Raw genomic sequence first — 22,856 nt, forward strand, 5'->3', positions numbered from 1 at the left:
CTTTCCCGGGCGGGCTCGGGGCTCCCGTGCCGCTGCTGTGTCACCATCCAGCCCAGCAGCTGCTGTTCGGAGCCTCTGTGGCTGTGAAGGTTTTTTTGGGATGTACAAACTGAAAATCCCTTTGCAGAAATCCTGCGGGCAGAGACGATCGCAGCACACCTCAAGGGCTGCAGGAAAAAGCTGCTCACGGGTGTTTCAGAGCCAGACCGAGCCCCTGCTCCCCTCGGAACCGGGCCGGGGGTGAATTCCAGCTCTGCTCCAGGCTCTGCGAGAGGAGCGAGCTGTGTCGGGAAGGGATGGGGAGGATCCTCTGGGGCATGGAAATGGATGCGGGGAGGTCCCCTGGAGTTTTTATTCCTGCCCGGCAGAGCCCCCGGTAGATCCCAGCACGGTGCCGGAGCCACGGGCAGCTCCTGCCCGGGGGAGCGGGGACAGGAGAGGAGACAGGAGCATAAGAGGGGAAAGGAGCGGGAGAGGGGACAGGAGGGGGGAAAGGAGCAGGGACAGGAGCAGAGACAGAACAGGAGTGGGGACAATAGCGGGGACAGGAGTGGGGATAGGAGCAGGAGCGGGAGCGGGGACAGGAGGAGGGAAAGAGCGGGGACAGGAGCGGGAGTGGGGATAGGAGCGGGAGCGGGGACCCGAGGGGGGAAAGGAGCGGGAGCGGGGACAGGAGCGGGGAAAGGAGCGGGAGCGGGAACAGGAGCAGGGACAGGAGCGGGGGCTGCGCCGCTGCCACTCGTGGGAGGAGCCTGGGAGGGGAGTCATCTCGCAGGAGAGCAGCGAGCGGCAGAAGCGCAGGCTGCGAGCGGCGCGGATCCATCGCAGCGCGGATCCATCGCGGTACAGCCTCAGCCGTACCCGCACCGCGCGGGTCCCTCGGGGCGCTTTTCCTTGGCAGATGCTGCTGTGCCGGCCCGCGGAGCTGCCGGGACCCACCTGGCTGCTGCTGGCAGGTAAGGAGGCCGGGCTGGGAGGGGCCGGGGGCTCCTCACCTCCCCCAGACCCCCTTGGAACCCAGCGCAGGGTTAGAGTGTTTGGTGAAAAGATTAACCTGAAAGGAGAAGTGTTTGTGCAAGGAGAGAGGAGGTGGAAAAGCCACGCACAGCTCCCGGGATAAAATTCTGCTGCAGTTTTATAGTGGGCTGATAGCTGTACTCACACATAAATATCCGTATTTATGTTAATGTCTGTGTTTGTGTTAAAAATAGGTTTGTAAAAATAGTTGATGTTTTTAAAGCCACGTATTATATATGTTAATATCTGCGAATCTGTTAAAAATCGATATGTAAAAGTAGTTTAAAAGTTTCACTTGCAGTTAAACTCATTTGAGCATTTTCACTAAATAGTCACTGGCTGCCTTGAAACACAAACCATGGAATAACAGGAGGGTTTGGGTTGAAAAGGATCCTAAAGCTCATCCCATCCCACCCCCAGGCTGTTCCCAGTCCTGTCCAGCCTGACCTTGAGCACTTCCAGGGATGGGGCAGCCACAGCTGCTCTGTGCAACCTGGGCTAGATCCAAACTCACAGAGATTTTCAGGATGGGCAGCTAGAATAGAAAGGGAGCCCATTACCCTCCAGCTTGATTTTGGGGTGGTGTCAGTGTCTGTAGGATGAGTTTTGGCCATTGCAGCTGCAAAAGATGGAGTGTTTTCCTCTTCCCTTCAGCTCGTTGTTCTGTTCTCTGTAAATAGCGATTTCTCAGCTGAAAAAGGAAATTTTTCAGGGAAAAATAATTTTTAGTCATTAATTTGTGTTTTCTTCCTCCCCATCTACAGTTTGGGGGGGCAGGAAAACAGGAAAATAGCTTTTCAAGGTTATTGGAGGGAGAAATTAAAACCACCTGATGAACTTGACTTCACCTGCATTGTCACACCTCTTTTCCCTCCCACCCGTGCTGCAGCATCCCCAGGGGTTTCCAGGGCCTGGCAGGTGCAGAGGGAATGCAGGTGAACAGCTGCTTATCGGGCAGGAGCTGGGACAGGGCTGAGAGCAAACACAGCCTGGCAGGATCCCTGCGGGGCCCTGGGGCTGGGCACTGCCCCCTCCCTGCCCCTCTCCCCTTTCCTACAATCCCCTTACTGGGGAGGGGGCTCTGGCACTGGGACCTTCCCACAGCAGCTCCTCCTTCAGCGCTTGGGACAAGCCCAGAAATTTCGGGAAGGCAGCTGCATCCAGGAGCACGTGGACACCTTCAGCCCCGAACAAGAGCAAGGGTTTTGTGGCTGTCCCACCCCTGGGAGTGTTCAAGTGAGACCGAGCAGGGCTTGGAGCAGCCTGCTCTGGAGGGAGGTGTCCCTGTGGGTGCCAGAGGTGCAATGAGATGAGCTTTGAGTTCCCTTCCAGCCCAAACCTTTCCAGGGTTCTGTGAACTGGGAATGAGCCGCAGAAATTAGGTCAGTGTGATAAAAACTCAGATGGGAGAAGCTCATTCCATGGGCACAGCCACAGAACAGAGCCCCCAGCCCCACCCCTGTGCCATGGGCAGAGCCCCCAGCCCCATCCCCACCCCTGTGCCATGAGCAAAGCCCCCAGCCCCACCCCTGTGCCATGGGCAGAGCCCCCAGCCCCACCCCTGTGCCATGAGCAAAGCCCCCAGCCCCACCCCTGTGCCATGGGCAGAGCCCCCAGCCCCACCCCTGTGCCATGGGCAGAGCTCCAACCCCATCCCCCCCCATCTCCTCCCTCCAGGGCTGCTGCTGCCGTTCTCTGCAGCTCTGGAAGCATCAGGGCCTCTCCACAGAGCTGTGGGCTCCTCGGTGCTGCTTCCTGGGCTGCAGAACATCACCCACAGCCGTTCCACACGCTGGGAGTTCCTCAGTGGCAGCGGTCCCCAGCCCATCCTGCAGCACCACGGGGCGGTCCTACCCCCAGCCATCCACCCTGCCTACACAGGACGAGCCCTTTTCCACCCATCCAACGGATCTCTCCTGCTGGAGGATGTCCAGGAAAGTGACAGTGGCACCTACAGGGTGACAGGAGACAGGGAGAGCCTGGAAATCCAGCTGGAAGTGCTCTGTGAGTGCCAGTGTGGGAGGGGGATGGCTCCCAGCAGGATCTGTCTGTGCAGGCACCAAGGGGCTTGAAGAGGGGCTGGGTGGGCCAGTCCTGGGCTTGTTTGCACCAAGAGACCTTGGGAAGAGGCTCCCAACCTGTGCTGGGAGCAGATCTGGAAGTGCTGCCCTGTGAGACCTTCCAGGGGACAGAGGGACAGGCCCCATCCTGCAAAAGCAATTCCCTCCCTCGTTTGTCACAGCTCAGTGCAGGGATGGGGGGAGTGAGGGAGGACAGAGGGATGGTGGAGGGGCTGTGGGATGATGGAGGGAGTTGTAACAGGGTGGAAGAACCAGTGGGGTGATGGGGGATGGAGGAAGCAGAGGGATAAGGGAGGGGCTGGTGGGTTCTGTGGTCCCTGCCTCAGCACTTTGCCAGGGACAGCTGGCAGAGCCCAGGCAGCTGAGGTTTCTGCAGAAGCCACCACCCCTCAGGCCAGGCTGTCCCCTGTGTCCTCAGCAGGCGCCAGCTGCCACCACAGAGACCAGAGGCACTTGAAGGGCCCAGATCCCTCAGACCTGCTGCCAGCAATTCCCTTAATGTGCTCTGGTTTATGCACCCTCACCAGTCACTCCACAATGCCACCACAGCCCTGTGCCTCTGTCCAAGCACACACAATCTGAGTGGCATCTGCTGCCTTCTCTGCTCTGTTCTCATTTCCTGGCACATTTCAAAGTGCTCTGTATTTGCCCACATCCATTACAAGCAGTGATTCTACTGGAAAAAAGCCAGGAAAGCACAGCAGCAGGATGGAGTTCCCAAGGGAAAGGCACCTGTGGCCACACTGTGGTGATGCTGTGGTGGCAATTGAGCCCAAGGGATGCTCCAGGTCACCTTCACTGGCACAGGTGCCCAGAGCAGCTGTGGCTGCCCCTGGATCCCTGGCCAGGCTGGACAGGGCTTGGGGCAGCCTGGGACAGTGGGAGGTGTCTTTGCCATGGCAGGGGTGGCACTGGATGGGATTTAAGGTCCTTTCCCACCCAAACCACGTTGTGATTTTATGTCTGAGAGGTGCTGGGGTCTCTGCTCCCTTTCCAGACCCTGTGTCCCGCCCTCAGCTCTGGGCCAGCAACCTCGTGGCCGGGGCCCCTGGCCAGCTGGTGTGTGAGGTGTCAGAGGGCAGAGTGGACAGCATCAGCTGGAGGAAGGATGGGCAGCCCCTGGCCCCGGGCAGGGTGTCCTGGCTGTCCAGCAGCAGCAGCGTTCTGCTCCTGAGCCCAGCCAAGAGGTCGGACTGCGGCTCCTACTCCTGCAACGCCAGCAATGGCATCAGCTGGCAGGAAACCTCCCTGGAAGTCACCATCGAAGGTCTCACCTCCCACTGCCCCTTCACCCTTCCCTGGGGTCCCACCCCACCCTGTCTCCATCCCGAGTCCCCCGAGGCTGCGGGATGAGAGCAGCAATTCCCACCTCTGATCCCAGCCCTTGGTAGCAGGCTGGGGGTTCCCTCTGGGGCAGGTCCAAAACCAAGGTGATGCTGAGCTCGGGCAGGAGGGGAGGCTGTGGGAATAATTGTTGGCAATAAATGGGGTCTGTCCTGGGGATGGAGGGTCCCCTTGGCCGCCAGAGCCGGGGGGAGGCGGGTCCTGCCTGTGTCCCCCCTCCTGCCCTTGGGGTCATTCTGTTCCAGGTCTCTCCCATCGCCTGAAGCACACTCTGAGGATGGCAGTGGTCGCTGTGGTCTTCGCTGTTGTCTCGGCCTGGGGGTTAATTATCCCTGTCTGCCAGTCCCAAAAGCTCAGGATAAGTGAGTTCTGGGGGGCAGGACCCCATTTCCCTTGTCTGGTGGGGAACAGCAAAGAGCATCACTCTGGGAGCCCCCAGATTTGGGACATCCTGCCGCATCCCAGGGCTGCAGCCCACCCTGAGGGCCTGGCAGGGATTCTGGGGGCCACAGGGTCATCCCCCTCTGCTCTGGGATTTTAGGGGGGGAGCTCTGGAGGTGGCTGAGCTGCTACACCTGTGGGCTGGTGTGCATGGCCTGCATCCTGGACGGCACCGCCGGCGTCCTCTGGATGTGGGAGGAAGGTCAGAGGGGCTGGGGGATGGAGGGAGGGGGAACAGACCTGTGGTTGATGGAGATCCCAGAGAGAGAGGCAGAGAGGGACAGGGAGGGGACAGACCCATCAGAGCAGTGCAGGATCCATGTGTGACCCCATTTTGTGACCCCATATGTAACCCCATTGTGTGACCCCATTGTGTGACCCCACGTGTGACCCCACGTGTGACCCCCAGCTCTGGGGGAGCCTGCACCACCACGTGCATTACACACCCCCCTGCACAATTATTCCCAGTGATTCCCCTTCCCCCAGAGCCCTTTCCCAGCAGAACAGAATGACCAGAGAATGGAGAGGCTGCAAGGAAAGGCTGGAGAGAGGAGGGATGAACTGCAGGGTTCCCAAGAGAGGAAGGGGTGCCAGGGGTGCACTGGGGTCCCTTATTTGTCCCTTTGTCTCTCAGGCCCCTCTGTGGCTGTCATACTGCCTGAGATCACCCTCAGCTACCTCACCGTGGTCACATTCCTGGTTGCCATCACGGCCATTTTCCAGCCTGCAGATTTCAGCCACCTGAAGAGCAAAAAAGGTGAGGGGTCCCACCAGGATGGACCAAACTGCTCCACGGGGAGTTGTTCCACCATGAACATTCCTCCTGGCTTTAGCTGAGAGCTGCTGTGCGGGGCTGGGTCCCTGAGCAGCGCCCGGGGTCCGTCCCCACCGTGCCCTGCAGCTCAGCGCGCCATGGGCTACGCCGCGCCCGGGGCCGTGCTGGCCGTGCTGCTCAGCAGCTCCTTCCTCATCAGGAGCATCTACCGGCGCCACGGTGAGCAGAGACCCCCAGGACCCCCCCCAGGGCACAGCTCCTGCACCCCCACCCCCTTCGGCTGCTGCTCCAGCCCCAAAGCCAAACCCCCAACCCGGGGAAGTGAAATCGTGGCAGGAGCACAACTCGGTTTCGACATCCTCCTCCTGTTTCATTTCCTATTTGTTGTGTGTTTGTGCTTTCACGGTGGCAACCCGCATCCCTCCTTTCCCTGTCCTGCTCTGCTGGCAGAAGGAGGATGCACCAGGTTCATGGATGTCACTGTCCTGGTGGCCAGCACGGCGGCTGTGGTGGCCCTGCCCCTCCTCGCCATCGGCCTCTGCTGTGAGTCTGCTCCTCCTCCTCCTCTTCTTCGGGGCCCACAGCAGCCACAGGAACCACTTCAAATGCTTTCTTTGGTTTCTGTGAAGCCCTCATGGTTCCCACTGACTGTTCCCCTTCCCTGGGAAGCCCCAGGGGCTGTATCCCAAATAAAAACACCTCAGGGGCTGTATCCCAAATAAAACACCCCAGGGGCTGTATGCCAAATCCAACACTCCAGGGCTGTATCCCAAATCCCTCACCCCATCCTTGGTGCCTCTCACATTTCCTATCTGGGGACAATTTGTCCTTTGCAGATCAAAGGACTCAGAGCTGTCCCCAGGAGCAGGATGGCTCTTGGATAGACAAAGTCAGGTATGACCTTTGTTCCTATTTTCCACAGAGATTCCTACTTTCCATGTGGATTTGTACATCTTGAAGTGAAAGAAGCAGGATGTGGAAACCATCCTGTGTTTTAGTTTAAGACCCAGACCCCAAGACAGATCCATCCCAGCCCTGGGTTCTTGCTGAGTTCAGGGGAGGCTCAGGTGGGGTCTCCATCCAGCAAAGCATGTGAGACCCCACTCAAAACTCCCCCTTACGGCTTCAGCCTGAGGCTTTAAAGCCTTAATTCCCCCTGAGTTCATGGATTAACAGAAAGGTTTGGGTGCAAAGGGAGCTCTAAGATTATCCTGTTCCACCTCCCTCTGTCCCACCCTGCTCCAGCCTGGCCTTGGACACTTCAGGGACCCAGGGGCAGCCACAGTGCCTCTGGGCACCTGTGCCAGGCCCTGCCCACCCTCAGGAACAATTGTGATGCTCAGCACATCCCCCTCCTCTTCCTTCCACAGCTTTGAGATGTCTGAGCCAGGCCCCAAGGACACCATTCCCAGTTGAGATCCACGAGGTGGCTCTGTCCTGGCTAAGCCAGCCCTAAGCCCTCCCCCAGGTTCAGTGGGTCCAGGACTCACAGCTCTGCTTCCTCTATGATCCTCATAATAAATGTCCACAAAATTAACCTGATTCTGCCTTTTTTTCTTTTTCTTTTTCTTTTTTTTTTTTTTTTTTTTTTTTTAATAACACAGACCCAGGGGAGGCTAAATGCACATTTCCCCCTTTCCTTCTCCAGAAAACCAAACCCTGAAATAGAGAAGCCCCTTCAGCAGCAGATGTAGGAGTCCCTCACTGGTTTATCTTTATTTAAGGTTTGTTTACAACCATTTAGAGCTCTTTGGGTAAGATACACCTGACAGTAGCATGAAATACTTTTCTGGGTGTAACCCTGCAGTAACTTGAAATAGACTCTGGCTTTAGCAGTGGTGAAGGCAGAGGAAGGACATGAAGGCACAAAAAGCAGGGTGGGAGGAGATGGATGCTGCCAACAGCTCTGCCCCAGCTCCATCCCAGGCTGTCTGACACACTCTGGGATTTATTTACTCCAGGCAGGATTAAATCACACCCAGCCTGTGCCAGGGGCTGTTTGTCCTGGCTGTCACAACTGAGAAGTTTCCTGCAGCCCAAGGGAGGCTTTTCCAGCCACAAACAGCTGCTGAGCACCCAAAGCCCCCCAGGTGACCCCCAAACCTCCCCAAACCCCCCCCTGGAGCAGCCCTGACCCAGCTCCTGGGGAGGCAGCTCCTCCTGGGCACTGCCAGGTTCCTGTGACCCAGGGCGTGGGGCCAGGTTAAAAATACCCTCAGCCAGATTTGGAGCAGAATTGTTGGGCTGTTTTTAACCCCAGCTGAGTGCCTCAGTCTCAGGAGCAGGAGAGGGAGGGGATGGGGATGCAGGAACCCCACAAGGGGAGCAGATGATGCCCTCAAGAGCAAAGGATCATCCCCCAGAGCTGGCACTGGGACAAATCCAGCTCTGCCACATCCCACCAGGGGCTGACTCCCACCCCAGTGCCATTTCCCACCCCCAAACTCCACAGCAACACCCCCTGGGATAACACACACTCTTTATTAGCAGCAACAGCCATCACCAAACCACAGAACAACTCACAGACAACTCCCCAGAAATGTTTCTGGTAAAACACGTGGCTGTTTTACACCCCCAAGTGCAACAGAGAACAGGACAACCTGCAGCTTCCAGTGGGGCTGGAATCTCACCAGCCCCTTCCAGTGACAACAGGGAGCTGCTTTGCAAAGTGAATTTTCTGGGGACCATGGCAGTGCCCTACAAGCAGCAGGCTGGAAGATTGTTATTAAAATGTTCAAGTCCCAGCTAAGCCATCAAAAAGGAGCATGGAAGGGAAGAGGAGCTCTCATCAGCTTTGAAAGAGCAGCAAATGTTCCATGTCCACAGGGATTTCCTTGGGATCTCCCTTCACAAACTGAATTCCTCTGCTGCTCCCCCCTTCCCTGCCAGCTCCTGCCCCTCTCCTGCCTCCCAGGGTCACACACAGCAGGATGTCCAGAGCTCAGCCCCTGGCACTCCCCAGCAGCTGCCAGCCCCAGCACTGTGCAGTTACTTGCCCAGCAGGGACAGTGGCTCTTGGCAGAGCCCATGGAGGCCTCTGGAGGAAGGCAGGAGGATGGAGGATGGAGCAGGTACATCCCTCCTCCCAGGGATGCACAGCAGGAAGAGCAGGACAACACAGAAATAGTCCAAACCAGTGCTTTCCAAAAAGCCATGTGCAGGTTTTGGCAGCTTGAACACTTCAGAGGTGAGCCCAGGAGAGGCTGGGATGGGACATGATGGGATACCTGGCACTCCCAGCAGTATCCACCTCCAGGGAAGGGCAGGGCTGAGGCAGTTCTACCTGCAAGGAGAGGAGAGGCCCAGCTGAGCCATGTCCTGCACTGGGGCCCTGCAGCCAGCTCAGTGTCCCACACTGGCAGTGCCAGCACCAGGAGCTCTGGAGCTCTGCCCTCCTCCAGATTCCAGGAGCTGCCTTGGCCAGTTTCTCCCTGGCTGGAGTTCCCTGGGATCTGAGTGCACCTGGTTCATAACCCAGCACCTCATGGGATGGGTTTTCCACATCCTGATCCCCACCCTGCAGGAGGCTCCAGGGAACAGCCTGAGTGTGTTTGTGGTCACAGGGAGGGAGCAATTTCTGAGAACATCTCGAGAATCACTTGCTTCCCAGAAACCTCCAGAGTATTCCAATTCCAATTCAGTATTCACCCATTATTCAGAGCTAAGGAGTGTCAGGCTGTGGCTGGAGGAATCAGGAATATTTCCAGAGTGGAGATTAAACAGAGAGGACAGCAAATCCTTTGAGTCCCCAGGGTGGGAGAGCAGCCTCTTACCATGAGATCGCCCACTTCTCCAGTTCACTCAGATCCAGCCAAGGATAAATCTGGGCTTGTGGAGAGAAAATTTTGGGCTGGAGGCATCTTACCTGGAGTCATCACTCGAGTTCTTCCATCTCCTGCACCAGACAAAGATACCTGGGGACAAAGCAGCAGCAGAGAATCCCAGAACCACTGGGGCTGGAGGGACCTTCAAAGCCTCAAAGAGTCACCCCCAGCACCCAACTGGTCACCCCCAGCACCCACCTGGCCAGCCCAGCACCTACCTGCAAGCACACCAATGATGACACAGGCCAGGACCATGGGCAGCACCACGTTGGCAGAGTCTGCAAAGGGGACAAGCCAGAGCTTCTGCACCAGAGCAAACTGAACCTGAATTTAACAGGGCAGGGCAGGGCAGGGCAGGGCAGGGCAGGGCAAGGCAGGGCAGGGCAGGGCAAGGCAAGGCAAGGCAAGGCAAGGCAAGGCAAGGCAAGGCAAGGCAAGGCTGGATGGATGGACTCACGGTGCACCTGCAGCAGGAAGGAGGTCTCGTTCTGGCTCACAGCGTTGCTCACCACGCAGGTGTAGTAGCCGCTGTCGCTGATGGTGACGTGCAGGATGCACAGCGTCCCATTGCCCGGCAGGCGGAGGCGCTCGCCCTCCCGCAGCACCTCCCCGTTCCTCTCCCAGCGGTAGGAGCCCGCCTGGCCCCGCCGCACGCTGCACTCCAGCCGGGCGCTGCTGCCGGCCCGCACCGCCGCGCTGCCCACGATCCTCGGCCGGGACAGCGGCTCTGAGAGAGGCAGGGGCAGCGTCAGAGCCCAGCCGAGGCTCTGCAACCCACCCTGGGACAACGCACTGCCTGCTCTCACCCCCAGACAACACTGGCTTTGACCTCAGGCGTCGGAGGAGGATTCCAAATTTGAGTTGGGTGTAGTTTGAACCCTTCACACTGTGAAGGGTTTGGAATTTGGGGTTTTAGAACACAGTAAGAGGTGTGGGGCAACGTGGGTGTTGGCTCTTCTTCCTCCCTGCTTCTCCTTCTTGGTTTCAGATAGTAGTTTTTGGTTGCATAGAAAGTACCACACTGAAGGTCATGAGTGTTTGGTTATCGAGTTAAAAGTATAAATTATATTAGTTTTTAATTAGATAGCTTTTAAAAGATGTTGTAACTAACTAGATCCACCTCTATTTCCTCGCTTTGTTAGTAGAATTCACTGTAATATGGACACAAATTAATAAACATATAAAATACAGACCAACAGCAATTATTGTGTAACCCAAAGTAATCCCTCAAATATTAAATTGCTAAGGCAGACTAGTATCTCAAAAGTTCAACCAATCTGCATTTCTTTCCTAAACACACCCTTTAAAAAATAAATCCCATCCCTACAACAACTAGCTCCATTAAACTGTAAGTGGTCTGCACACCACCCAAGCCAAAAGCTAAAATCTGTAAAATCAGTCTATATATAATTAGAAATACAAACCAATGATTATTGTCTAATCCAAAGTAGTCTCTCAAATATGTTAAATTGCTAATGTAAATTAGCATCTCATAAGTTCAACCAATCTACACTTCTTTCCTAAACACATCTTTAAAAAATAAATGCCATCCCTATGACAACTAACTCCATTAAACTATAAGTGCCCAAGTGCAGACCACACCACCCAAACTAAAATCTATAAAGTCAGTTTATATATAATTAGAAATACAAACCAACAGCAATTATTGTGTAACCCAAAGCAGTCTCTCAAATATTAAATTGCTAAGGCAGACTAGTATCTCAAAAGTTCAACCAATCTACAGTCCTTTCCTAAACACATCCTTTAAAAAATAGATTACATAACTACAAAACTTCAGCTATGGGGATCCCACTGCATCCACCTGGCACGTGCTGCAGGAGCCCTTCCTGCCTCAGCTCAGATTTATGGAATCATGAATCGTGGAAGGGTTTGGAAGGAACCTTAAATATCCCCAAGTTTCATGGGAAGGGACACTTTGCACATCCCAGGCTGCTCCAAGCTCTGTCACACCCTGGGCACTGCCAGGGCTGCTCTGGGGAACCTCAGCCAGCCCTTCCCTACCTTCACAGGGAACAATTCCTGCCCAAAATCCCAAAATCCACTCCCTGTGCCCTCTCCCTTCATCCCTTGTCTCTCCAGCTCTCCTGGAGCCCCTTTAGACCCTGAGCTCTGCTGGATGCTTCTCCTGTCCAGTGGATTTCTCTGGGTTTATCCCAGCAGTTCCCCGGGTTTCTCTGGGTTTATTCCAGCAGCTCCAGGTCCGTCCTGTGCTGGGCCCAGGGTCTCTCCTGAGGGGCCGTGCTGAGCTTTTCACCCACCAGCACCCCCAAAGCTTCCAAAACCCCCCAGTCTTCCAACATTCCCAAGTCCTCCAGCACCCCCAAATCCTCCAGCACCCCCAAATCTTGCAGCAGCCCCGGATCCCCAGCAGGACCATGGAAATGCTCGCTGCCTTTGGGGGCCCAACACAGCCCAGCCCCGGCCGGAGCAGCACCCGGAGCCCGGAGAAGCCGCGGCCCCTGCCCGGTTTCCCTCCCGGCTGTGCCCCGGGATTCCAGCCTGGAATCGCCTCCAGGGCCGGGAAAAGCCTCCCGTGAGGCGGAGGGGGTGCCGGGTCCCGCCCGCTTCCCCCCGCGGCCCGGCCGGGCCAGAGCTCCCGCAGGGCCGGGACACCGAGCGGCACCGACACCGGTACCGGCACCACACTCGCCTGTGAGCCCCGGGGCCACCGCGGCGCTGCCCGGGCCGAGAAGGAGGGGGAGGAAGAGGAGGAGGACGGGGAACATCTGCGGGGCCGGCGGGGTCAGCGCCGCCACGAGCGGCAGCACGGCCGGGGCGGGACCGAGCGGCGCCGCCGCCGCTTCCTGTCCTGTCCTGTCCTCCCCTCTCCTCTCCTCTCCTCTCCTCTCCTCTCCTCCTCGTCCTCTCCACCTCCTCCTTCTCTTCTCTTCTCTTCTCTTCTCTTCTCTTCTCTTCTCTTCTCTTCTCTTCTCTTCTCTTCTCTTCTCTTCTCGCTTTCCCCTCTTCACGTCCTCCTTTCTCTCTCTTCCTCTCCTTGCCCTCCCTTCCTCACCGCTCTTCTTCTTCTCTCCCCACGCAGCAATCCCAATCCCACTAGAGGGAGCGAGGAGATCAGCTATGCGAGGAGATCTGCTGTGCCAGGAGATAGATCAGCTGTGCAGGAGCTCATTGTGCCAGGAGATCACTGTGTGAGGAGAGAGATCAGCTGTGCCAGGAGCTCATTGTGCCAGGAGATAGATCAGTTGTGCCAGGAGATCATTGTGCCAGGAGATCACTGTGTGAGGAGAGAGATCAGCTGTGCCAGGAGATCTTTGTACGAGGAGATCACTATGTGAGGAGAGAGATCAGCTGTGCAGATCAGCTGTGTGAGGAACCACGGAGGTGTAGGAACCAGGGAGCCCAGCCCAGGGAAGGAGCTGCAGCAGAACTTGTCTGTCCCTACCTGTGACTGTGTGTCCCTGCCTGTCATTGCCTGTCCCAGCCTGTCCCTGTCTGTCATTGCTTGTTCCTACCTGTCCCTGCCTGTCCCTCCCTGTCCCTGCCTGTCCCTGCCTGTCCCTGCCTGCCATCCATCATCCTGCCCATGGCATGGATGTCTCAGGAGCTCTGTCCCACCCTGGGATGTTCCAGAGGCTGCTGCTCCTCATCCCTCCTAGGAAAGCTCACAGCTCCAGGGATTTATGGGGCTCCTTCATCCATCCCTCCTGTGCCAAACTCCTGCCAGCTGTGCAGGGTACACCCTGGGTGCCCACAGAGCCTCTGCTCCTCCTTTCCCTCTCTCCCTACGCCCTGGCTCCAGCCAGGGGCCAGGAGGGGCTGTGAGGACCAGCTTGTTCCCATCCCAGCCAATGTCCTCAGGTTGGATCCCAGAGGTTGGATGCCTGACGCTCCCGCTGGAAGTACGGTGTGATGAGGAAGAGGTTTTCCCCAGAAATCACCTCAGCACAGGAATTGATGGGTTCCAGCCCAAAGCCAAACATCTGAGGGCACATTCCAAGGAGGTTACAGCAGGCAGGCAATGACTTCACGGCACAGGGGCTGCAGTTTCCTCAGGGAGGAACATGTGTGGCCAGCACATGCTGGGAGTCACCAGCCGGGCTGGGCCGGGCTGAAGGAGAGCTCTGGGGAGGAGCACCCTGCACTGAACCAGCTCAGGGATCTGCCTTGGCCATCCCAGCACTCATGGAGCACAACTGGAACTGCACGTTCCTGCCTGAAGTAAAGTGCAGTGAGAGCGAGGGCCAGGCTGGGAAATGCCAGACCCAGCTCCATGTCCGTGTCAGCATCTCCTGCTGGTTTCCCCCACCCCAGCCCCACTGAGAACAGCAGGAGACCCCAACAGCCTCTCTCCTGCTCCCCTGCACTTGCTCTGCACCACTGAGGAAATAGATTTCCAGGCTCTGCCTGACCCGGCTCTCCCAGTGCACACACCAGGAAACATTAGAAGTGAAAAACAACTCCTCAGCCAGGATTGAGGCATTCTTTTCCCCCCTGGCTCTCACCCAATTTTCTCTGCACAGCTCCAGTTCTGGTGCTGCCCTGACTCACAGACAAACCTTTGGGATTCTGACTGCTCCTGGTTTCCCTCTGCTCCTCAGTCGTGCCCCTGTCCCATCCCACAGAGCAGCACAAAGGGCAGGGGTCCCAGTTCCTTCAGCACAAACACCTGTGCCTCAAATGGCAAATCACAAAATCGTGGATTGGTTTGGTTTGGAAGGGATCTGAAACTCATCCCATTCCACCTCCTGCCATGGACAGGGACACTTTCCACTAGACCAGGCTGCTCCCCAGGTGTGCCACTTGCATCCCCAGGTGTGCCCTTAGCATCCCCAGATGTGCCCTTTGCACCCCCAGGTGTGCCCTTTGCATCCCCAGGTGTGCCCTTTGCAGCGCTTCCCTCCTCACCTGCCTCGGCAGGTCCTGAGCCCTTTTTCCTGGAACAACCACGAGGCTTGAGCTGTCGTGGGATTTTTTTTTAGACATAATTAATCACGTCCCTCCCAGCTCAGCGCCCTTCCCAGACTCCTGGGAAGCAGCTCCGTGCCCGGGCAGGGATGGGGCTGCGGCACCGGGCACACACTGATCTGGCAGAAGGACAGGGAAATCATTCCCGGGGCTGGCAGATGCTCCGGGCTGGGAGATGCCCTGCTCTGCCTTGGCGGTGCTTCTGGGGACACTGCGGGGTGGGACGTGCTGGGGAGGGGATTCCCACCTCCATGAGGGGTCTGGGGGCTGCTGAGCTGGGTCAGGGCTGAGGCCACCCCTCTCCCGCAGGACAGAAGTGACACTCTGGAGACACTCTGGGGACACGCACCGGCCCCGCCGCTCCCCGAGCATCAGCCCCGCGGCCGTCCTCGCCCCCGCCGGCCCCTCGGTGGCCACCACAGGCCCCGCCCCTCCTGACACAGGCCACGCCCACCTCCCCAGCCCCCCGCCCCGCCCCTCCCGTCCGTCCCGCCGCGCTCGGGGCCGCGGCACCGGCACCGGCACCGGACCGGGACCGGCCGGGCCATGGCCCCGCAGCCGCCCAGCCCCGGACAGTACCTACGCTCCGACAGCGGCGGCTCCGACGCGCCCATGCTGCCCGAGGGCTCCGCTCCCGGTGCTGCTCCCGGTGCCGGTCCGGACGGCGGCCCCGGAGCCGCGCGGGGGCAGCGGCGGCGGCGCTGTGGGCCCCTGTGGGGCAGCGTGGCCGTCATGGCCATCGTGGCCCTGCAGATCGCCTCCACCACCGGCCTCTTCGTCTACTTCACCATGGCCATCGCCAAGGTGAGCTTTGTCCCGGGAGCCCCGGCGGGGCGGGAGAGCGGCTCCAGATGTGGATTGGGGGTGGGACAGTGCCCCAGCTCCGCAGGAACCGGCGGGTCCAGATGTGGATTGGGGGTGGGACAGCGTCCCAAAGAGACACGTATCTAGATGTGGATTGAGGGGTGGACACTGTCCCAGGGAGTCACGGATCCAGATGTGGATTGGGGGGTGGACACTGCCCCAGGGAGTCACCGATCCAGATGTGGATTGGGAGGTGGATATTGCCCGAGCTCCGCTAGGAGCTGCAGATCCAGCTGTACAGGCGTGGGCGGGAAGTGGACGCTGTCGCCGATCCAGATGTGGAGAGACGGCGCCTTTGTCCTGGGCCCTGCCTGGAGCTGAGGTTGGCTCTGAGTGAGGGGGGCTCTGCACTGGGATCCCCTCGGAGTCTCCAGCCCCAGATGTGGCTGCGGGGAAACTTCCCTGGGCTCCAGACCCCACTGACCCCTGGCTCCGGCTTCACCTCTTCCCTCCTCCCATTCCCACCTCCCTCCTTCTGCAGGACCCCCAAATCCTCCTCACCCCCTTTGGGAGCTGCTAGGACCCCCCATTCCCAGCTGTGCTGAGATCCCGCCATTCCCACCTCCCACGGGGTCACTCGGGCAAAGCCGCTCCCAAACTTGGCTCTGATCCTTTCACAGCCACGCCAGCCCCTCCCCGCAGCTGTGATCCCGAGCCACAACATCTCCCGAGCCGCTCGGGAGATCCAGGGGTGGAGGGAAATTCGGAGCTGGCAGCAGTTCCGTGGAAGCTGCTCTCATCCCTGAGGGTGAGGCAAAAAAAAAAGAAAAAAAAAAAAAAAAAAAAAAAAAAAAAAAAGAAAAAAATAAAAAAGGGTCCTGCAGTGCCAGACATTCCACAAATCACAGCAGAGATGGGGAAGAAGGAAAAGCCCTGCCCACGGATGCGGGGGGAATAAACAGCCTGTCTGGATCCAGCGGAGCATCCTTTGGGGTGGGCTCCAGGCCTCCTTCGGGCTTTGTCTCCATGCCTGGGTCTCATGAGGTCCCGCTGAGAGGGATTTACATGAAGGGCGGGCAGAGGAGGGGAATGGGGAGAGGGGAGGGAGGAGAAAAGCGCTCTAGTGGAACAATTCGGGCTCGTTTCGGCGGATGTGTGCTGGGAGTTGGGAATCAGTCTCCCGGAGCCCCTTTAGCCTAGCAGGGGCTCTGAGCTCTCCCTGGAGCCTTCTCCAGGTGAGCAGCCCCGGTGCAGCTCCGTGCCTGGAGCAGCCCTGCCCGGACCCGCACCCGCCGCGGACATTCCCGGGGAGCAGCCCCAGCCCGGGGATCCGCTGCTTCGGCACTCCCCCTGGGCGGGCAGGTGTGCGAAGGTGTGTGCAGCTGTGTGCAGGTGTGTACGGATGTGTGAAGGTGCGTGCAGCTGTGTGCAGGTGTGTACAGATGTGTGCAGCTGTGTGCAGGTATGTGCAGGTGTGTACAGATGTGTGCAGGTGTGTGCAGGAACCTGCGAGCCCTCCTGCTGCCCACCCACGGGCAGTGGCCAGGGCAGGGGCAGGGCTGGCCAGGGCTCCAGGGGCGCAGAGAGGAACCCAGATCCTTCAATCTGACCTCACGCTGCTGTCCTGTGTATACAGAGGCTGAACTGAGCCCAAAATCCTGTGGGTACAGAGGCTGAATTATCCCAGTGTCCTGTGGATTTAGAGCTGAACTGATCCCAGTATCCTGTGGATTCAGGGGCTGAATTTATCCCAGTATCCTGTGGATCCAGAGGATGAACTGATCCCAGTATCCTGTGGATTTAGTCTCTGAGTTAATCCCAGTATCTGTGGATCCAGGGGCTGAATGATCCCAGTGCCCTGGTTGCTCTCTGCGTGCCCAGGTGCTGGAGGAGCCAGGCTGGGGGCAGCTGGCCCTGCTGCCACCCCAGCAGGATCCTGGCTGCTCCCAGTGTGTCCCAGTTTGCCCTCAGGCTTTGTTTCCCTCCCAGCTGAGATCTCAGGCTCCTGGCAGCGCCGAGGAGCTGCGCTGTCTGCAGATGCTCCACCAACAGCCCGAGGGCTCCAGCCTGGAGGAGCTGAGCAGCAGCCAGGGCTGCCTCAAGCTGGCCAGCACCATCAAAGCCTACGTGGCCACGGTGAGCCCGGGACCAGGGCAGGATGGGGGAGCTCCTGGGTGTCCCCGTGCCTCAGTTTCCCCGTCCTCACTGCAGTGCTGGGAGGGGGCATAGCCAGGATGGTTCAAGGTGGGAGTGGGATTTGAGCCCTCCACAGCAGGGGGGAGGTGGAGCCCAGATCCAGCCTGACAGGGAAGGGGATGGAGGGTTGGAGGGACCTAAGGTCACCTTTAACCAGGGAACTTTCTCTTCTCTGTGGCACAGGTGACCGAGAACATCATCCGCAGGAATGCTGTGAAGGGTGAGTCCCTGGGGCTGCAGCCAGAGCTGATCCACTCCTGGGGCTGCTGTGAGCTGGGGCAGGAGAGGGGAGAGCAGGATTGTCCCTTGCACAGGTTCTGGGAACGGGCTGGGGCACAGCCACGTCCCTTTGCCCAGGGCAGCGGGGCCGTGGCACACAGTGTGCTGGTTGATGATTGATGAGACATTTCCATCCCTCAGTAACCTTTTGCTCTGCTGGGTCAGTGGGACATTCCCTGCCCTGCCAGGTGTCTCCAGGCTGTCCTCACAGCATCTGTCCCTTTCCTGCAGAGGCCTGGCAGAGCTACTACAACACCTCTGAGGGGCAACTTCCTCCCAAAACAGCTGGGACAGCCTCAGCACATCTCACACTGCGCCCACAGAGCCTGGCTCAGGATGGTGAGTGGGGAAACCCCTCTGGGGGGTCTCCAAATGGGAGTAGGGGAGAGAGCAAAGGGCAGGGGACTGGGATGGGTGGGTGGCTGATGGGGAGAGGTGTGAAGGAGCCAGTGTGAGCCTGGATCAGGATGGTGAGCAGGGAAATCACTTTGGGTGCTGTTGGATCTCCAGATGGGAACAGGGGAGAGAGCAAAGGGCAGGGGACTGGGATGGGTGGATGGCTGATGGGGAGAGTGTCCCCTGTGAAGGAGCCAATGTGAGCCTGGCAGCCCCTCAGTGTGAGGGGTTGCTGAGGCTCCTGCCCAGCCCCAGAATAGATCAGTTTCTAAGAAGCAGCCTAAGAAGCAAGGACAGAGTAAAAGATTGAAAAAGAGGCTCTTTGCCCTTTCTGGGGGGGTTTATTTCATGATGGCGAGGTTATGGGATAAGAGGGGGACGGGGGAGAAGTGGCACCCTGCCAACATGCTAAAAACAAAGGGGAAAGGTCAAAGCAATGGGATAAAACATTCCTAGCACACCTAGGACGGTGGTTACAGCCTCAGCGCTCCCTTCTCACAGGGCACTCGGCACAGCCCGGGAACCTGTCGCAGTCGTGCCGCCACCCGCTGAGGCACTGGGGGCACGGGGGGCTGCGCTCCCACCTGCACAACATGAGCTACGGCGGGGGGCGGCTGCGCGTGGAGCGGCCGGGCAAGTACTACGTGTATTCACAGATCTATTTCCGCCACCGTGGCGCCGGCGGCGACTCGGGGCCGCAGCTGGTGCAGTGCATCCAGCGGCAGCCGAGGCACGGGCCGCCGCTGCTGCTGCTCAAGGGCGTGGGCACCAAGTGCTGGGCGCCCGCCGCCGAGTACGGGCTGCAGGCGCTCTACCAGGGCGGGCTCTTCGAGCTGCGCGCCGGCGATGAGCTCTTCGTGTCCGTCTCCTCCTTGGCCATCGACTCCCACGATGCTGCAGCCACTTATTTCGGAGCCTTTCGGCTTGACCTGTGAGCCCCGGCTGGCCCGCGGGGCTCCTGGGCAGGGGGACGAGCCGGGATGGACACGGGGTTGACCTGTGCTTGGTGCCACCCTCAGCCAGGAGCTGCAGGGGACATGCATGTGCCAGCCCTGGGGACACAGCAGCTCCCTGCAGCAGGAAAGGCACCAGGGCCACATCTGAAAGTGTCCCCACAGTGGCACCCATGAGCCTGACCCCACCTGGGTCACATCTGAAAGTGTTCCCACAGTGACACCCATGAGCCTGACCCCACCTGGGCAGGGCTGTGGTGCCAGGATTTAGGGCTGGATGCAGCCCCAGGGCAGGGCTGGCACCTCTGGCACAGCAGTGACAGCCCTGGGGCACATGGTGAGGGCATGGGGCAGGTCCAGGGTTGGGCTCTGGGAGGGAGTGAAGGAGTTTCACTTTGGGAGATGAAAAGCTGGGGCAGCACCAGCTGCAGGGAGGGCAAAGGGCAGGGCAGTGACAGTGGCCCCACAGCTGGCACGTGGCACTGGGGCACGTGGGGCCCAAACCAGGCTGCACAGGAGCAGGAGCTCAGCACAGCTGCTGACCAAGCACCTCTTCCTGTGGGATTTTGTCCCCCCCAGCCTCCAGTTCCTCACACTCCCTGCAGGATCCCAGCTCTGTGAGCCCACTGGTCACAGCAGGACCTTGGAGGGACCAAACCAGCCCTGGGGTGATGGAGGGCACCCCAGAGGCCAAAGGTGGCTCCAGGCAGGGCCCAGCTGGCTCAGCCCATGGACACTGGGTGGGCACAGCCCCCTTTTCTAACTCCCCTGTACTCTCTGTATCCTACTAAGCCTGGGGGGATTTACAGGCAGGTGTGGGCTCCCAGGGGGGATGGAATAAATCCTTGTATCCAGCACAGGTCTGGCCCTTTGCACCCAGGGTGGACCCAGAGCCAGAGCTGGGGGTGAAAAATCCATTCTAAAAACCATCCCCTTTCTTTCACTCTCATCCCCCCCTCCTGCTGTCACCTTGGTGACCCCCAGGGCTCTTGGCATCCTCAAACACCCCTGAGAGCACCGAGCTGATCCCAGCCCTGGAGCAGCCATGGCAGAGCAGGGCTGAGCCAGCAGGGCTGCAGGAAATGCAGCAGGTGGCTGCAAGATTTCCTTTGGAAGGGAGCTGAACGTGGACACAGCCAGTGGAGCCATGGAGGAAGCAGGGAAAGCAGAGAGCAGGAGAGCTGGGATCAGTGCCAGCTGATTTCCTGTAAAGGAGAGGGCTCGTGGGTGGGTGCATGGGGAAAGGAGAACTCCAGCAGCATCAGGACAAAGAGCAGCCTCACCCTGTCTGAGAGAGCCCAGCTGAATTCCTGACCCTGAGGAACTGGCACAGACTCCCCCAGCAGCCTCAGCCCCCCTGGACACCCCCAGCCTGGCCAGGTGCCCCCACCTGGACAAGAGGATCAGGAGGAGAAACCAGCAGTGAAAATCCACCTCCTCAAAAACTGTCTGAAAGACCTGGATGAGGACACGCCTCTTTTCTCTGAGGAAACAAAATCTGCTGCACAAATGGAGCAAAGTACTGACATAGCTTTTCTGTTATTGTTAAAATTGTTTATTAGAAATTTCAGCTCACTATTTTAATGTATTGCTGACAAGTTCCCTGCAGCTCCTGCTAGAAAGTGAAGTCAACAATCCTTAAACCAGCTCTGCATCCCCTCAGTGCCTGGGGAGAGCCACAAGAATAAACAGCTCCCCATTATCCCTTCTGACCCTGTCCCCAAACTGAGAGCTCCAGCTCCCAAGGCAGCAGAGTGTCTCTGCAGTGTCCCTGCAGTGACAACTCAGAGCCTCCTGGCTCTTCCTTAACCTTGAGCTGAAGCAGGGCAGGGTCAGGAGGGATAATGGGGGGAATTCCCTGTGGGAGAGGTGAGGCCCTGGCACAGGTGCCCAGAGCAGCTGAGGCAGTGCCCAGGGCCAGCCTGGGGTGCTGGGAGCTGTCCCTGCCATGGCAGGGGTGGAGCAGGATGAGTTTTGTCATCCTAACCCAAACCATTGCAGAGTTGTCTCACTCCCTCCTGGGAGCTGGGGGGGTGACTGCAGCACTCACCAAATCTCCAGACTGACCTGATTTCCCACGGCCTCACCCTGAGGATTCAATCCAGACACAAAGTGCTTCCTGCAGCCAAAGGACCCTCTTATCTCCAGTGTGATGAGCTTTTACCTCAGCCCAGGGCGTTCACAGCCTGAGCCTTGTCTCTCAATAAATCCTGGGCCCAAAGGCTCCTTTTTTTTCCCTTTGTTGTTATGAACCAGCTCATTGCTACCTCCAGCTCTCCATCCCTGCCCAGACACGATCTGGTTTCACTTTCAAGTCCCCAGCCTGGCCCGAGTTCACAGTGGGGAGAGGAAATCCACGTCAGCAGAGCAGGAAATCATTGCCTGGCCACTGTAAATAAAGAGAGGCAGGGGGTGGGTGTGAGCCCAGCAGTGCCCCCACTCTGCCCCAGGGCTCCTCACCAGCACTGCCAGCCCAGGCAGGAATCCAGCCTGGAAAAAGGGGGAACAAAACAGAACCTTTTTCCTACAGCACAAAGGATTCATGGGGCTGTGGGATGCTCCCTAAACCCTGGGAAAACAGGAATGCTGTTACTGGGGTGCTGTGAGTGAGCAGGGAGAGGCTCACTCAGCCCAGCCCATCCCTTGCAGAATCCCAGATGCTTTGCTTTGGGTGGGAAGGACCTTTAAATCTATTTAGTGCAATCCCATCCCAGCTGGGCCACTCCCAGCCCACTGAGACCCCGGAGGGAAGGAACAATTCCTGTCCTTTGCAGGAGCTTGTCCCTCTCCCAACACCAGCCCCGGGTGTGGCAGAGCCAGAGGCAGCAGGGGGGTCGTTACCAAGGTTCCTTCTCGGGCTCAGCACCCCCAAACTGAGCTCAGCACCCCCAAACTGGGCTCAGCATCCCCAAGCTGGGTTCAGCACCCACAAACCGGGCTCAGCACCCCCAAACTGGGCTCAGCATCCCCCAAGTCGGGCTCAGCACCCCCTTGGGCAGAGCGAGCTGAACTCGAGGCTGGCTGAGCCAGCTCCAGCCTCCTGCACCACTCATACCCAGCTTTCTGCTTTTATTCCCCCATGAAACAAGCTGGAGACAGAAGGAAAAAATAATTCCACTTCAAAGGAAAATTCCTCGTTTTGTGTGCTGCTCAAACCCCTGCACAGAACCACGGCGTCAGGCTGGTTTGGGGTGGGACCTTAAAGATCAAAGTCAGATCCTCCCAGTGCCACAGTATCCCACAGCCCTGGCCCCAGGGAGGTCCCCAAAACCACGGGCCATAAATGGGACATTGCAACCCCCAGGTCCCCCTGGGTCCCCCCTGCTGTGGATGGATCTCTCTGGCTCTGTCTGCACCCCCATGTGCAAAGGGAGCACCGGGCTCCTCCTGGCGTGAAGCAGTGCAAGAGCAGGAGCTGGGCAGGTCAAAGCTCTGCTCAGGAGCTGAAATTTGGCAGAGGAAAAAAAAATCCTGCTGAAAGTGAGCTTGCCTGCTGGGCTTTTCCTGCCCTTCCTGGACAGGACCTTCTCCCAGTGAAAGAACAATCTGTGACACAGAAACAGCAGAGAGAGGAGCTGCTGGGCAGCTGCTTCCTGCCCTGGGCTCCCATTTCCATTGCAGCTGCAATTCCCTTTGACAGCTGCTCCCTGCCCTCCTGCCTCACCTGGAGCAGCTGGCATGAGCCACCAGCCAGCTGGGATGTTCCATCTGGGATTTCCATCTGGGATAACCCTGCACACACTTTCCCTGCTGGCACCTTACCTCAGCACTGGGCTGCTGCAGCCTTCCCACCAGGACA

At 58.4% G+C, this 22,856-nt stretch overlaps 4 protein-coding genes and 1 long non-coding RNA gene across 5 annotated transcripts in view; 4 read left to right on the plus strand and 1 right to left on the minus strand.

The window, feature by feature from the left end:
• Nucleotides 1-22,856, plus strand: part of TMLHE (trimethyllysine hydroxylase, epsilon) — a 102,544-nt gene that overhangs the window by 7,167 nt on the left and 72,521 nt on the right. The window lies entirely within an intron of this gene.
• Nucleotides 902-7,085, plus strand: LOC306808611 (uncharacterized protein; the record flags this gene model as incomplete). Its single annotated transcript, XM_079319329.1, has 10 exons — nucleotides 902-956; nucleotides 2,695-3,021; nucleotides 4,096-4,365; nucleotides 4,688-4,804; nucleotides 4,984-5,085; nucleotides 5,518-5,640; nucleotides 5,785-5,877; nucleotides 6,109-6,201; nucleotides 6,495-6,552; nucleotides 7,029-7,085. 10 exons carry the CDS (start codon nucleotides 902-904, stop codon nucleotides 7,072-7,074), a joined length of 1,284 nt encoding a protein of 427 aa, XP_079175455.1. The 3' UTR covers nucleotides 7,075-7,085.
• LOC306808612 (hepatic and glial cell adhesion molecule-like) lies at nucleotides 8,725-10,514 on the minus strand (the record flags this gene model as incomplete). The annotated part of the gene is made up of 5 exons (XM_079319330.1): nucleotides 8,725-8,941; nucleotides 9,524-9,572; nucleotides 9,701-9,760; nucleotides 9,940-10,249; nucleotides 10,500-10,514. 5 exons carry the CDS (start codon nucleotides 10,512-10,514, stop codon nucleotides 8,938-8,940), a joined length of 438 nt encoding a protein of 145 aa, XP_079175456.1. The 3' UTR covers nucleotides 8,725-8,937.
• On the plus strand, nucleotides 14,899-19,039 carry LOC306808304 (tumor necrosis factor ligand superfamily member 11-like; the record flags this gene model as incomplete). The annotated part of the gene is made up of 5 exons (XM_079318746.1): nucleotides 14,899-15,233; nucleotides 17,223-17,369; nucleotides 17,613-17,649; nucleotides 17,940-18,047; nucleotides 18,606-19,039. The coding sequence occupies exons 1-5, from the start codon at nucleotides 14,976-14,978 to the stop codon at nucleotides 19,037-19,039; spliced, it is 984 nt and encodes a 327-aa protein (XP_079174872.1). The 5' UTR covers nucleotides 14,899-14,975.
• On the plus strand, nucleotides 15,294-15,564 carry LOC306808305. The gene is made up of 3 exons (XR_013775961.1): nucleotides 15,294-15,347; nucleotides 15,393-15,440; nucleotides 15,487-15,564. It is a non-coding gene; the product is annotated as an uncharacterized lncRNA (long non-coding RNA).

Source organism: Erithacus rubecula (assembly GCF_903797595.1).
Source record: "Erithacus rubecula genome assembly, chromosome: 15".
NCBI classification, from domain to species: Eukaryota; Metazoa; Chordata; class Aves; order Passeriformes; family Muscicapidae; genus Erithacus; species Erithacus rubecula.